This window comes from Pongo abelii, chromosome 20, assembly GCF_028885655.2.
Source record: "Pongo abelii isolate AG06213 chromosome 20, NHGRI_mPonAbe1-v2.0_pri, whole genome shotgun sequence".
Classification (NCBI taxonomy): Eukaryota; Metazoa; Chordata; class Mammalia; order Primates; family Hominidae; genus Pongo; species Pongo abelii.
In genome coordinates, this window is record NC_072005.2 from 5,571,451 (window position 1) to 5,587,173 (window position 15,723).

At 52.1% G+C, this 15,723-nt stretch overlaps 1 protein-coding gene across 4 annotated transcripts in view; it reads left to right on the top strand.

Moving 5' to 3' along the window:
- The window catches only part of SAFB (scaffold attachment factor B), a 45,775-nt gene extending 36,427 nt beyond the window's left edge, over positions 1-9,348 (top strand). Inside the window, exons 15-21 of one of the 4 annotated variants that reach the window (XM_009252634.3) lie at positions 2,340-2,627; positions 4,883-5,020; positions 5,257-5,299; positions 7,911-8,029; positions 8,211-8,314; positions 8,688-8,754; positions 9,030-9,348. In XM_009252634.3, coding sequence (XP_009250909.1) covers positions 2,340-2,627; positions 4,883-5,020; positions 5,257-5,299; positions 7,911-8,029; positions 8,211-8,314; positions 8,688-8,754; positions 9,030-9,159 — 889 coding nt within the window. In that variant the 3' untranslated portion in view covers positions 9,160-9,348. 4 annotated transcript variants of the gene reach the window in all.
- The last annotated feature ends 6,375 nt before the right edge of the window (positions 9,349-15,723 follow it).

Sequence of the window (15,723 nt, forward strand, 5' to 3'; positions counted from 1 at the left end):
GCGGGAGAATCGTTTGAACCCGGGAGGTGGAGGTTGCAGTGAGCCAAGATCCCACCATTGCACTCCAGCCTGGGTCTGGGCAACAAGAGCAAAACGCCGTCGCAAATAAAAAATAAGGACGATTAGTTTAAAAGGAGGGGGGGAGGGCACTGCTCTGCCTATAAAGTAATCACCCTTTTATTCCCGTTTTGTTTGTTTGTTTTTGTTTTTGTTTTTGTTTTGAGACGGAGTCTTGCTCTGTCTCCCAGGTTGGAGTGCAATGGCACGATCTCGGCTCACTGCAAGCTCCGCCTACCGGGTTCACGCCATTCTCCTGCCTGAGCTTCCCTAGTAGCTTGGGACTACAGGCACCTGCCACCACGCCCGGCTAATTTTTTGTATTTTTAGTAGAGACGGGGTTTCACCGTGTTAGCCAGAATGGTCTTGATCTCCTGACCTTGTGATCCACCCTCCTCAGCCTCCCAAAGTGCTGGGATTACAGGCGTGAGCCACTGCGCCCGGCCTATTCCTTTAAAAAGAAAAAAAAAAAAAAAAGTCTCCCATAGTCCTGTGAATGCAGGCATTGGCAGGTGGCATTTCTGCTGGGGGAGTAATGAACACGGGCAGCCTGGGGGGCCCCCACAGGAGCCTGCCGTGCTAAACACTAGAGTGTTCCAGACCCTAGGCCCCTCTCCATATCTGGCCTAGAGGAACCTATGAACAAGGAAGTGTGGGCTTGGGTGTCCCGTCAGGTTGTGAGCATTTGGACACAACTGAAAAGTTCCCATAAACCACAGCCCTTTCATACTAGGGGCTCTTCCGGGAAGTGCTGAGATCCACAGAGGCAGGCGTGGGAGGATCCAAGACATGTTGGGTGAACTAAGGAAGTTGTAGTCATTTGGGTCCAGAACACTATGAGGCAAGATTATACATTTCTGCTGGGACAGAAACACACAGTTGTCCCAGAGACGACTGGCCTCAGTACCCTTGTGGATACCAAAATTTGCAGAGGATCAAGTTTCTGATATAAAACCGTGTGGTATTTCTGCATATAACCCATGTACATTCTCCTGTACACTTTAAATCACTTCTAGATAACTTCTAATACAATGAAAATGCTGTGTCAGTAGTTGGTATACTGCACTGAGGTGCTTTTTTTTTAAGTAGCTCCCTGCACACACCTTTTTTTTTTTTTTTTTTTTTTTTTTTTTTTTTTTTTTGAGACAGTGTCTCACTCTTTCACCCAGGCTGGAGTTAAGTGGTGCAATCATAGTTCACTACAGCCTCTACCTCCTGGTTTCAAGTGATTGATCCTCCCACCTCTGCCTCCCAAGTACTACCACACCTGGCTAATATTATTTTTTCTGGAGACGGGGTCTCACTATATTGCCCAGGCTGTATATCTATAACTGTGTAGGTAAAGGATCAAAAGAAGAAAATCTGAGCCTGGGCACAGTGGCTCATGCCTGTAATCCCATCACTTTGGGAGGTGGAGGCTGGCGGATTGTTTTGAGCTCAGGAGTTCGAGAACAGCCTGGGCAACCATCTCTACCAGAAAAAAAAAAAAAAAAAGTCTGGCTCCTGTCTGTTCTGTTCTATATGAAAAGACTGGAGTAATGCACTAAAATGTCATCTATGTCATCTGTATCCAAAAGATACAGCTGCTAATGTCCTCACACTTGGGGGGCCTGCTAGCCCCACCTCACAGACTCATTTCATCCTGTGGTCTAGTGAGTGAAGGTTCCAATTCACACTCACTCGCTATGAAGCATATACTCTGTGGCTTTTTTTTTTTTTTTTCCTGTTGCCGGGCTGGAGTGCAGTGGCTCACTGCAACCTCTGCGTCACGGGCCCCAGTGATTTTCCTGCCTCAGCCTCCTGAGTAGCTGGGACTACAGGTGCATGCGTGCCAGCACGCCCAGCTAATTTTTGTATTTTTAGTAGAGAGAGAGTTTCACCATGTTGGCCAGGCTGGTCTCGATCTCTTGACCTCATGATCCACCCACCTCAGCCTCCCAAAGTGCTGGCATTACAGGTGTGAACCACCGCGCCCAGCCTGTTGCTTATTTTTGACTGGCTGTTTCCTGAAATCACTTACTTGTCAAGCTCCAGGAAATGTTGGAGAAAGGAGGCCTAGTTCTGATCACACACACACAGCCTGGGCCTCACTCCTGAGATCTTCATGGGCTCCTCCCATGGGCCCGAGAGCCTTCTCCCCGCTGGAGTGTACGGTTCTGCAGACCACGTAGTGGACGCACAGCCCTGGAGTCTGTGCGACCCAGCGTCTTACTTAAAGTCAGCCCTGGGACCTGGCTGGGGGTGTCTAAGTCCTCTTCTACAGCGCTACTGTTGTGCAGCAGGGTGCGTGAACGCAGTGAACGCGAACAACGCATGCAGGCGCAGTGGGAGCGCGAGGAGCGTGAGCGGCTGGAGATTGCCCGAGAGAGGCTGGCCTTCCAGCGCCAGCGGCTGGAGCGGGAGCGCATGGAGCGGGAGCGGCTGGAGCGCGAACGCATGCACGTGGAGCACGAGCGCAGGCGCGAGCAGGAGCGCATCCATCGTGAGCGCGAGGAGCTGCGGCGCCAGCAGGAACTGCGCTACGAGCAGGAGCGGCGGCCCGCGGTACGGCGACCCTACGACCTGGACCGGTAAGCAGATCCACGCTGCCCTTAGCACATGGCGTTCAGAATCGTGTTAGGGACCTCACAGTCGAGCTAGCTCGAGATTTTTTTTTCTTTTTTTTTTTTTTTTTTTTGAGATGGAGTCTTGCTCTGTCGCCGAGGCTGGAGTGCAGTGGCCCAGTCTTGGCTCCCTGCAAGCTCTGCCTTCCGGGTTCGCGCCATTCTCCCGCCTCAGCCTCCCGAGTAGCTGGGACTAGAGGCATTCGCCACCACTCCCGGCTAATTTTTTTGTATTTTCAGTACAGACGGGGTTTCACTGTGTTAGCCGGGATGGTCTCAATCTCCTGACTTCGTGATCCGCCTGCCTCGGCCTCCCAAAGTGCTGGAAAGTGCTGGGATTACAGGTGTGAGCCACCGCTACCGGCCAGCTTGAGATCTTTCATTCAAAGGAAGCATAGGCCGGGTCCGCTAGTTCACGCTTGTAATCCTAACATTTTGGGAGACCAAGGTGGGCGGATTGCCTTAGCTCAGGAGTTGAAGATCAGCCTGGCCGACATGGCAGAACCCCGTCTGTACTAAAATACAAAAAATTAGTCGTGGTTACAGGCGCCTGTAATCCCAGCTACTCGGGAGATTGAGGCGGGAAAATCGCTTGTTACCCAGGAGGCAGAGGTTGCAGTGAGCCAAGATCGTGCCACTGCACTCCAGCCTGGGCAATAGAGTGAGAATCTGTCTCAAAAAAAAAAAAAAAAATTAGAGACAGGAGGCTGGATAAAATAGTGCTGGTTAACTAATCAGGTTCAAGGGTGGCACAGACCTCCTGAGGAGGGAAGCTCAGGCATGTAGAGCATCACAAGTGCCTAATTGCACCTCCTTTAAGGCCCTTTCCTTTTTTTTTTTTTTTTTTTTTTTTTTTGAGATATAGTCTCGCTCTGTTACCCAGGCTGGAGTGCAGTGGCGCAATCGCTGCTCACTGCAACCTCCACCTCCTGGGTTCAAGCGATTCTCCTGCCTCAGCCTCCCTAGTAGTTGGGATTACAGGCACCCACCACCACACCCGGCTAATTTTTGTTTTTTTAGTAGAGATGGGGTTTTGCCGTGTTGGTCAGGCTGATCTCGAACTCCTGACCTCAGGTGATCCACCCACCTCAGACTCCCAAAATGCTGGGATTATAGGCGTAAGCCACCGCTCCCGGCCTTGTCCTGGCTTTTTAAATCACATTGTAATTTGTTTTTGCTTATTCTAGAAATAAAAGAAAGAATTTTAAAAATATATTTTTTTTGAGATGGAGTTTTGCTTTTGTTGCCCAGGCTGGAGTGCAATGGTGTGATCTCAGCTCACTGCAACTTCCGCCTCCTGGGTTCAAGCAATTCTCCTGCTTCAGCCTCCCAAGTAGCTAGGATTATAGGCATGTGCTACCACACCCAGCTAATTTTTTGCATTTTTAGTAGATACCGGGTTTCACCATGTTGGCCAGGCTGTCAAACTCCTGGCCTCAGGTGATCCACCCACCTTGGCCTCCCAAAGTGCTGGGATTACAGGCATGAGCCACTGCACCCGGCAGTAAGATTAATTTTAATTTCTCAAACATACTGAAGAGGAGATATGAACACAAAATGCTGAGCATGGCTGCTATGAGGAGTCAGGTGCGTAATTCCAGCAGTGATTGTGTCAGGCTTTACACGTGCACTGCAACCTGGCAAAAATTGCTGTTTGTTGTTTCTTTCTATTGCATGGGTTGAAGAGGAGCCCAGGTCATATACAATGCAACTTCTATAAAGGGCCTTGTAAACTGTTCTAGGATCTATTATGCCTTGGTACGAAATCCTTCTGATGATAGTTCATTATGGTCATCTGTGTATTGCAGCAGTACATGGCTGGTGCTGCTGGCAGGGCAAGAGGTCAGCCTTGGGGCGAGAGAGATTTCAGGTGCACTTGACAGAGACCCTAGGGGTGGAGGCTCACGTGGCCTTCCTGAGCGGAGGTGGCTGTGTAGGGCTCCAGAAGCCATCTGCAGGCAGCCCATAGGACTGACTGCTTAACTAATGGCTCCCTCTTTGGAAAACCGAGGCCGCTTTGCATCAGGGGAGGTGGGTGCGTGGGACAAAACAAAACAGCTGTGCAGTCACTGGGGTTAAATCAGATCTTGCCTCCTATAGCAGAGAACACTCTTGGTGAAAGTCATCCTGGTTCTGTGAAGTGCAGGGGCCAGCTCCCACAAAGGTGATAGATACATTTGGGGTGGGGGATCCCTCTATCTCTGTCTCATGTCCCCTCACAGGCGAGATGATGCCTATTGGCCGGAAGCCAAGCGGGCCGCCCTGGATGAGCGCTACCATTCCGACTTTAACCGCCAGGACCGCTTCCATGACTTTGACCACAGGGACCGTGGCCGCTACCCCGACCACTCGGTGGACAGGTCAGTTGGGCCCCTGCTGGGCATGCGGGTTTCCTTTTTCCTGGCTCATTCTGACTGAGAACAAGGACTCCTGGGCTCTCTGAACCCACTCCGTTCATCAGGTGTATGCTGAGTCAGACCTGCAGGTCTCCTGCCTTCAGTTAGGGAAATCATGCTTTTCACTGGGGGCCTGATGGTCCTCTCTTTGTGAACAAGCCTCTTCTTCCCCTTACGGTTTGATTTAAATTCCTTTTCAGGAGAGAAGGTTCAAGGTCAATGATGGGAGAACGAGAAGGACAGGTAAGTCTGAAGCTACAGTGGTAGGCACAGAATTTCCCGTAGAATGGGTTCTTTTCCCTTCAGCGTGCCTTCTTCCTGCCCTTTCCTTGAGCAAGAGGCAAAATGAGGAAAGAGAAAAGTATAGCACTAGAAAAGTCTAGGTTTGTGGGATGGAAATTTGGGATTATTTGGGGTTAGTCTTGGCTGTCAGTCCGAACAGTTACTCTGAAGCTGTTTTTAGCCTTGACCCCGGGGTTGTGTGTGCCACACTCACCACACACGTGCAACAGTGCCAGGGAACCTTAAGGTGTGACCTGGCTCTGCTGGGAAGTGTCTAGTGAGCCGCACAGCTGACTCAGACAGGTGCATCTGGGGAGGCTGTGGTTGCTGTGTCTGTCCTCGAGTGCCTGCCCTCTTTGGAAAGTAAGGACATCCTTCATCACCCCAGGGCCCCGCTTAGCCTTGGAAAACAACTAGGTCTGTGGTCTGTGCTCATTGTCTTCGGGGGGCTAGCACGTTAGAACACTAAGCTCCATTTTCTCCTTCCATCTTACATTGAGACTGATACTTCCCAGGAGAGCCTTAGACCTCTAGTGGCTTTCCCTATAAACTTGGGGGCAGCATGTTGCTGTGTGGAAGATGCCTCCTCTCTGGGGACTCCACTCATGAGCCCTTCCTCCTCCTGCCAGCATTTTCTGGACTCCACCATAAGCTTCCCGCTTCTGTCCCCCTTGGTTCCTTAATGTGGCTGAGCATAGCCAAGTACTTGGCTCTGTCTCGGGCTCCTCAGGAATTCCATCAGCCTCGTGGGGTTCCTTTTTCCCTGCTCCTGGAGGCAAATTATATGCAGCAAAACGTAGAACTAGTCTTGTGGTTTCTTTGGTGGAGGAGCATACACCAATGGTTCCATGTACAGGCTCCAGAATCAGACCTGGAGTCACACCTTGGTGTCACCCCTTCCTGCTGAGCCTGTCTCCCCAAGAGTGAAATGAGGGTAATATTCCTCCTATAAAGGGTGGGGTGGTGGGGGGTTTACATGAGGTGGGAGCGTCTGTACAAACGTGTTTATCATTGCCAGCTACTTTTTTTTTTTTTTTTTTTTAATAGAGACGGGATCTCACTATGTTGCCCAGGCCAGTTTTGAACTCCTGAGCTCAAGTGATCCTCCTACCTCGGCCTCCCAAAGTGCTAGGATTACAGACGTGAGCCAGCACACCTGGCCACCAGCTACTTTCCTGCAGGTGTCAGATATGCTCTCCTAACAGTGGAAGGTGGTTTGATCCTTTCTCCTCACATACACAGTCATAAATGAGTCATCAGAGTTAACCCAAAGGGAAATGGTGACACCTCCCTGTAGAGAAAACTAGCACAGAATTTATGGGCCTCACTGAACAGTTAGGTGGGTTGGTTGGACAGAAAAATGTTGGTTCAATTTTCAAATACTAAGGAGAGCTTATTTCAGGAGTCCCTTTTCTTACTTCGTTGAGGGGAGGCATCAGAGCACATGCTGAGAGAATAGGCCAGAGAAGCAGGCAGTGGTAACATGGGACACCTTGCACGTGGTGGAGCATGCTGCCATCTTTGCCTTCACCCTGGCAGAGCTCTCCATTGAACGGGGAGGTGAACTTGGACATGGACAACGACCAGCCTGCGTCAAGGGGGTTTCCTTACCAGGACTCCTTTCTAGTTTCCTTTCACCTACAGTGTGGTCATGGGGCAAAAACCCCAGAGGCCACATATGTATTGGTGGAAAGAGAAAGAACAGGACTGTGGAGCCAAAGCTACCTCACTAGCTTTTGTGAAAGTCAGGCTGGAAAGTGCTTCCAGCCACAGAAATAGGCTGTGGGTGTAAATATTAACCTTGGCCATCAAATCAGGAGGCATAGAGTGTGACTTGCTCTCTCTTGGTCTTCTCTGAAATAGCAGGGTCAAGAACTTCTGGTCTGTGTTAGCCACGTGGTTTACAAAAACAATGACACGGAAGAGGGAAAGGTGGGACTGGTCAAGCGGACGGCCAGCCGTTTATCTCTCAGTGTCCTGTGTCTTATATCTTGAGCAGAGCAAGGTGCAAGGCCCTGGACTGGGCACCCAGCAGAAACTTCCGAGAAACTTGACTGTGAGGAAGGATGCTTGCCTAGCAATTGGTCGGATGAAGGGCTCCGTTTGATACTTCCTTCACTGTGGAAGGAAGAAATTTGTAAAAATTATTTCCAGAATATGCACACATTAAAGGTTTATAAACCTGACCTTTCCTTAGTAGAGGACAGTAAGAATACTATTGGCTCTGGGCACTAACCATTTGAGCTGTGGGACCCAGAGAATCTCTCTCGTAAGCATCATCTTTAGTGGGTGACTCCTGGTGGCCCTCCCAGCTCTGGTGGTGCTGTGGGGACCTGCCTTGGAGATGCCTTGGTACTAGTACCTTTTGTGTACCAGGCCATGAGCCTAGGGCACAGGGCCTCTGGGCTGCAGATTTCAGGGAGGCAGCTGTGTTGTGTGAACCAATACAGCCTGCCAGCACTTCTGTCCCGAGTGACTGTCGTTGTCATCGTTAGCATGTTGCCTGAAAAGCCTTGGGGTCTGGGGGCTGACACTGAAGCTTTTTTTTCCCTTCTGGCTCTGTGATGTCCAGCATTACCCAGAACGGCATGGAGGACCAGAGCGCCACGGCCGGGACTCCCGCGATGGCTGGGGGGGCTATGGCTCTGACAAGAGGATGAGTGAGGGCCGGGGGCTGCCTCCTCCCCCCAGGTTTGTGTCCCACACCCCACAGTACCTGTCCCCCACCCCCCCACAAGGGGGCCCCTAAGTCGCTGGGATGTGGGTACAGGGTGGGAAACACAGAGGGATTCACCCTCCAGAAGCCACCACATTTATTAGCACAAGAGCCAGAGATGGGGGCAATCCAAATCAGAGATGTCTCTTTTTCAAGGGGCAGACGTGACTGGGGGGACCATGGCCGAAGAGAGGATGACCGGGCATGGCAGGGCACGGCTGACGGGGGCATGATGGACAGGGATCACAAGAGGTGGCAAGGTGAGGAGCAGCTCTGGGCTGGGACCAGGATGTGCTGGGGAGTGGTGGAAAGATGGAGGCCGCGCCTTCTCTCGCTCCTCGGGGGAGCACAGGAGGTGCTCTGCCCTCAGTGCTGGAATGAGGAATGAAGAGCACTCCAGACACCGCCTGCTCTCTGGTGGTCTGGCCCAGGAGTTGGACAGTGGGCGTTCCCGAGTCCTCTCTGCTGGGAGGAAGCTGGATGTCTATGGTCCCTGTGCCCAAGTGTCCTCCTGGGACCTGCTAGTTCCGGGTACCTGGGGGCCTCACCAAAGGGAGTGGAGTGGGCTAAATGTGCTGTGGGTTCCACGCCATGTGCGCAGGTTCCCTGTGTGAAAGCACGTCTGTCTTCCAGGTGGCGAAAGAAGCATGTCCGGTCACTCTGGGCCTGGCCACATGATGAACCGAGGAGGAATGTCAGGGTAAGGCATGCTGGGGGCGGCGCCACTTCCCTCTGCTTTGCATATTGGCCTACCTTGCAGGAGGCTTAACAACCAAGTCCTTCCAGCTAACGCCCCCTCCCCCAAGGGTGACGTGAGGCCAGGCATGGGGTACTGTGGAGGCTGCTGCCACTCAGGAGGGGAGGGCATCAGGAAGGGGCCCTGCCTGCAGGCAACACCCAGGGAAGCTATGCAGGCTGGGATGGGCCGGGGAGCAGGAGTACTTCGCAGTCAAACCAGTGTGAATTTGTTCCTAGGCGCGGCAGCTTTGCCCCAGGCGGGGCCTCCCGGGGCCACCCCATCCCACACGGTGGCATGCAGGGCGGGTTTGGAGGCCAGAGCCGGGGGAGCAGGCCCAGCGACGCCCGTTTCACTCGCCGCTACTGAGTACTTGGAATCCTGTGTCCTGTTACGTGGCAACAAGGCTATGTTCTGTTAGGAGTTACCTTAAACTGTGTAAAAATATTTTTTTTTAATCTGCTGCCATATTGTAGCTCAATACAATGTGAATTTGTTTTTCGTTTTGGGGTTTTTTTTTTTTTTGTAATAAATGTGTTTCCGTTCACATACCCTTTATTTAAAGTGTCATTTCTTTATTTCCACCTCTTTAAATGAAACGAAATTAGACTGTCTTTTAGTTGTATCGATACACACTGATTGTTTCTTTTTTAAATTATTATTATTATTTTTGAGATGGAGTCTCGCTCCGCCACCCAGGCCTGGAGGGCAGTGGCGCGATCTTGGCTCACTGCAACCTCCACCTCCAGGGTTCAAGTGATTCTCCTGCCTCAGCCTCCCGAGTAGCTGGGACTACACACGCCTGCCACCATACCCGGCTAATTTTTATATTTTTAGTAGAGACGGGGTTTCGCCATATTGGTCAGGCTGGTCTTGAACTCCTGACCTCATGATCTGCCCGCCTCGGCCTCCCAAAGTGGTAGGATTACAGGCATGAACCACCACGCCAGGCCAACTCTGTTTATTTCTAAATATGTATGAAACGCATGTGACAGAAAACCTTTGGGAAGGCATCCGAGTGTGGAAGAGGCTTTCCAGTGAGACAATGATTGGTTTTCGCATAATGGGCCTGTGCGGTGCAGGTTTTTCCTGGCTTGTCAGTCAGCGAGCTCTCCTTTAATGTTAGCACAGATGGGGCTGCTTTGTTCTTGGGTACTGGGTGGCATCCCTGTCAGGGTGTGGGGGTCTCAAACCCTGTTGATGGACACTGGCGGATGCTTCCCCTGTGGATCACACTCGAACCAAGCCTGCGAAGATTTCCAGCTGCCAGTCTCCACACTGACTTGCCAAAGCCCAGCCCCCATCATCATGTGGATGCTTCCGCATTACCTTTTTACTCAGAGGACAAACTATTTTCATGGCAGAGTCGGGTGGAAGCAGTGAAGGCTGAAGGTCAGCAGCAGCATCTCAGGCCTGAGGTGTGCTTGTGCGCAGGCTCAGCCCCCTCGTGCCAGGATGGGGCTCTGACCCCTCGTGCCAGGATGGGGCTCTGATCAGCCCAGGGCTGGCCTCTGCGTCAGCCGGAAGGGACAAGCCCAACGCCAACCCTCCACACACCAACAGCAGGCTGGAGCCATGGCATCTGGGATCCAGCACCTGTCCTAATCCAGGAAGCCAGGCCAGACTTGGGACATACCTCAAACTGTGAAGCGAGTGCCTCCCCCATTTTGTAAGCCTCACTGTAGTGGAGAGCGGGGAGGAAGCAGTGTCCAGCAGAGAGGAAGATGGCGGAGCCCCAGTGACGCTCTAGGGTCCCTTCAGCTGCAAAGGACAGATGACCCCACCAATACTGGTGGTGGCTTAGATGGTAAAGGGGGGGCCCTTCCCTGCCTTAACGGGAAGTTTGTAGGTAGGTAGTTCCCGGGGCTCACTACAGCCCACCTCAGGCTCCGTTTCTCTGAGGATTTTGGGGCTCTCATGGATGATGGATGGCTGAAACAGCTCCAAAAATCCTATCCATCCACAGTGTGGGCATCATCGGGGCTATCCAACAGGAGAAGGAAGGGCAGGAACAGGGACTTGAACTCACAGGCCTCTTGGCAAACTTACCCCTGAGGCTCCTTAGCCAGAACTCGGTCCTGTGCTCGCCTTTCTTGCAACCCGTCCCTGGCGAAGACGGAATGTTTCTCTTCAGAAGGGATGTGACATCCAGGAAGGAACCCAGTGGTAAACCCCAGCAACCACGTTCTCAGCCTTCCCCTCATACCTTTTTTTTTTTTTTTAACACACAAGCAGTTCACATTCTCTGTACTTTTTTTTTTTGTTTTTGAGACGGAGTCTCCCTCTGTCTCCCAGGCTGGAGAGTGCAGTGGTGCGATCTTAGCTCACTGCAACCTCTCTCTCCTGGGTTCAAGCAATTCTCCTACCTCATCCTCCTGAGTAGCTGGGACTACAGGCGCCCGCCACCATGCCCAGCTAATTTTTGCATTTTTAGTAAAGACAGGTTTTCACCACATTGGGCAGGCTGGTCTCAAGCTCCTGACCTCAGGTGATCTGCCTGCCTCGACCTCCCAAAGTGCTGGGATTACAGGTGTGAGCCACCGCACTTGGCCCCATTGTTTTTTGAGCCATATGCAGTTGTGCATGCCAGTAATCAATCCCAGCTACTTGGGAGGCCAAGGCAGAAAGACTGCTTAAGGCCAGGAGTTAAAGTCCAGCCTGGACAGTATACCAAGACCCCATTTCTTTGGGTTTTAGGGGGTATTTTTTGAAATAAATGACAGGCCGGGTGCAGTGGTTCCCGCCTGTAATCCCAGCACTTGGGGAGGCCAAGGTGGGTGGATCACCTGAGGTCAGGATTTTGAGACCAGCCTGGCCAACATGGTGAAACACTGGCTCTACTAAAAATACAAAAATTAGCTGGGTGTGGTGGTGCACGCTTCTAGTCCCAGCTACTCAGGAGGCTGAGGCAGGATAATCAGTTGAACCCAGGAGGTGAAGGTTGCAGTGAGCCAAGATCGCACCATCACACTCCAGCCTGGGTGACAGAGCAAGACTTCGTCTCAAAAAAAAAAAAAAATGACAGATTCCACTAGCAGTGAGAGATGAGGCCTGTGAACATCTGGGGCATGTCCCTACAGACTCCATTTTTTTTTTCTTTCTTTTTTTTTTTTTTGAGACGGAGTCTCGCTCTGTCGCCCAGGCTGGAGTGCAGGGGCGCGATCTCAGCTCACTGCAAGCTCCGCCTCCTGGGTTCACGCCATTCTCCTGCCTCAGCCTCCTGAGTAGCTGGGATTACAGGCACCCACCACCACACCCAGCTAATTTTTTGTATTTTTAGTAGAGATGGGGTTTCACCATATTAGCCAGGATGGTCTCGATCTCCTGACCTCATGATCCTCCTGCCTCGGCCTCCCAAAGTGCTGGGATTACAGGCGTGAGCCACTGTGTCCGGCCCAGACTCCCTTTTAACTCTGCTTTACATGGCCTCATACATTCCTCCCAGGTGTCATTATCAGCCCCAGTTAACAGAAGAGAAAACTAAGGGCACAGATTGGACACCGTACCTGTAAGAACCAAATGCCCACAGCAATGATTCTAAACCCTAACTGCATCACCTACATGGACCTACGAAATCAGAATCGATGGCAGTTATGGAGTTCTCTAGGGCCGCTGTAACAAATTGCTACAAGTTTTGTGTGTGTGTGAGACAGTCTCCTCCTGTCACCCAGGTTGGAGTGCAGTGGTGCAATCATAGCTCACTGCAGTCTCCATTTCCCGGGCTCAAGCAATCCTGCCACCTCAGCCTGCCCAGTAGCTGGGACTACAGGTGGGTGACACCACACCCGCTAAGTTTTGTATCTTTTGTAGAGATGGGGTTTCATCATGCCCAGGCTGGTCTTGAATTCCCGGGCTCAAGCAATCCGCCTGCCTTGGCCTCCCAACGTGCTAGGATTCCAGGCACGAGGCAATGCAGGCAGCCCAGTCTCCTCGGCAGGAGAGATGCCTCGGAGTGCTTCTCCCTGGCCACAGTCTTGAGTCATTTGCATGGGACGTTCTACTTCTAACGCGCAGGTAGCACCCTTGCTGTCCTGCTACACAGGGAAGGACGGGGATTCGGCCCTGCTGTCAGCCAGGCACTGAGCTGTACCTGCTCCTCCCCACCATCTTCAATATAACCCCGGGAGGCTGTACAACCCCATTTTGCAGACAGGAAAACTGATGCCTAGCAGGGTGAACTGACGAGTGAGGACAATCAACTGGCAGTGGAAAAGATCCAAGCTTTGAACCACCCATTCATTCAACTCCCATTTCCACAGCCCCCCTCTCAAGCAGGGTCCCCGGCACTGACCAGATGTGTTCACACAACAGACCCAATCAGTGCCTGCCCTCAAGGCGGGCACACATGCATGTGGTGAGCTTATGAAGTGCAGCTTAGGCCAGGCACAGTGGCTCACACCTGTAATCCCAGCACTTTGGGAGGCCAAGGCAGGCGGATCACAAGGTCAGGAGTTCGAGACCACCCTGGCCAATATGGTGAAACCCCGCTTCTACTAAAAATAGAAAAAATTAGCCAGGCACAGTGGTGGGCACCTGTAATCCCAGCTACTCAGGAGGCTGAGGCAGGAGAATCGCTTGAACCCGGGAAGCGGAGGTTGCAGTGAGCCGAGATCATGCCACTGCACTCCAGCCTGGGCAACAGAGCAAAACTTCATCTCGAAAAAATAAAGGCCAGGTGTGGTGGCTCACATCTGTAATCCCAGCACTTTAGGAGGCTGAAGCAGGCAGATCACTTGAGGTCAAGAGGTTGAGACCAGCCTGGCCAACATGGTAAAACCCCATCTCTACTAAAAATACAAAAATTAGCCAGGAGTGGTGGCCCGCACCTGTAATCCCAGATACTCGGGAGGCTGAGGCAGGAGAATCGCTTGAACCCAGGAGGTGGAGGTTGCCGTGAGCCAAGATCACGCCATTGCACTCCAGCCTGGGGGAGAAGCGCAAGACTCTGTCTCAATAAAAAGAAGTGCAGCTTGATGGTACAGGTTGCCCTGGCCACGGAAGGAATGGAGGTGTTTCCTGGCTGGGGGAACACACTGAAGGCTCTGAGGCCAACAGGAGCAAGCTTGTGGGAGAAACTGCCAGAAAGCTTTGGGGGAAGAGGGGAATGGCCACAGGGGACAGCACCATGTATTTTTAACACTCTGGGAGTGAAAAGTCTCTGGCCATGGGCTACTTGGTGGTCTCTTGAGGTTGTTCTATACAGTAAGAGGAGCCTTTTCCCTCCAAATCTGGTCCCCATCCTTACACATGTCTCCAGGAAGCAGCTGAAGCCCAGGTCCCAGAGGGACAGACCTTGCCCTTGGTTTCAGCACGGCAACGCACATGAGTGTCCACTTCGGCCTGCACCTCAGCCAGGGAAACGTCTTCATTGTTGGCCATGCCTCTAGTGGCAGCCAGCCCAACAATGCCAGGCTCTCCCCAACAGCAGGCCTTCGCTGGCAAGACTCTCTGAACCAAGACGGACCAGTGCTTTGTGGGTAAGTGGAGTAGACAAACCAGTCCTCATACATCCATCCACCAATGCATTCACCCACCCATCTATCCACCCATCCACCCATCCATCCATCCACCCATCTACCCACCCACCCACCACCCACCCTCCATCCACCCATCTGCCCACCCACCCATCCATCAACCCATCTATCCACCCACCCATCCATCCACCAACCCACCCACCCATCCAATATCCACCCACCTACCTACCCACCCACCCATCCATCAACCCACCCACCCATCCATCCACCCACCTACCCACCCCCCCATCCATCCATCCTTCATCTAACCCATTCATCCATCTACCTACCTAACCATCCACCCACCCAACCACCCATCGTCCATCCACCTACCCACCTACCCATCCATCTATCCACCCACCCACCCATCCACCCACCCATCCATCCATCCTCCATCTAACCCATGCATACCTATCCATCCATCCACCCAATCATCCAACCACCCACCCATCCATCCATCCATCCATCCACATACCCATCCATCCATCCATCCTTCCACTCACCCACCCCATCCATCTACCCCATTCATCCACCTATCTATCCAACCATTCATCCACCCACCCAGTCATCCATCCATCCATCCATCCTTCCACTCACCCACCCCATCCATCTACCCCATTCATCCACCTATCTATCCATCCATTCATCCACCCACCCAGTCATCCATCCATCCATCCATCCTTCCACTCACCCACCCCATCCATCTACCCCATTCATCCACCTATCTATCCATCCATTCATCCACCCACCCAGTCATCCATCCATCCATCCATCCATCCACCTATCCACCCAATCCACCTACCCACCCATCTACCCCATCATCCATCTACCCACTCACCCATGCATGCATCTACCCATCTAACCACTCATCCCATCCACTCCTTAATCCATCAAGCCATTGACTATACTCATCCATTAATTCATCCATGCTTACTAATCATCTTCTTTTTATTATTATTTTTTTCTTTTTTTTTTTTTTTTTTTTTTTTGAGACAGAGTCTCACACTGTCGCCCAGGCGGGAGTGCAGTGGCACGATCTCGGCTCACTGCATCCTCCACCTCCTGGGTTCATGACATTCTCCCACCTCACCCTCCCAAGTAGCTGGGACTACAGGTGCCTGCCACCATGCCTGGCTTTTACATATTTTTAGTAGAGACGGGGTTTCACCGTGTTAGCCAGGATGGTCTCGATCTCCTGACCTTGTGATCCACCTGCCTCGGCCTCCCAAAGTGCTGGGATTACAGGCGTGAGCCACTGCGCCCTGCCTCTTCTTATTAGTAGTATTATTTAGTTTTGAGACAAAGTCTTACTCTGTCACCCAGGCTGGAGTGCAGTGGCGCAATCTCGGCTCACTGCAACCTCCGCCTCAAGTGATTCTCCTGCTTCAGCCTCCCCAGTAGCTGGGACTACAGGCGTGTG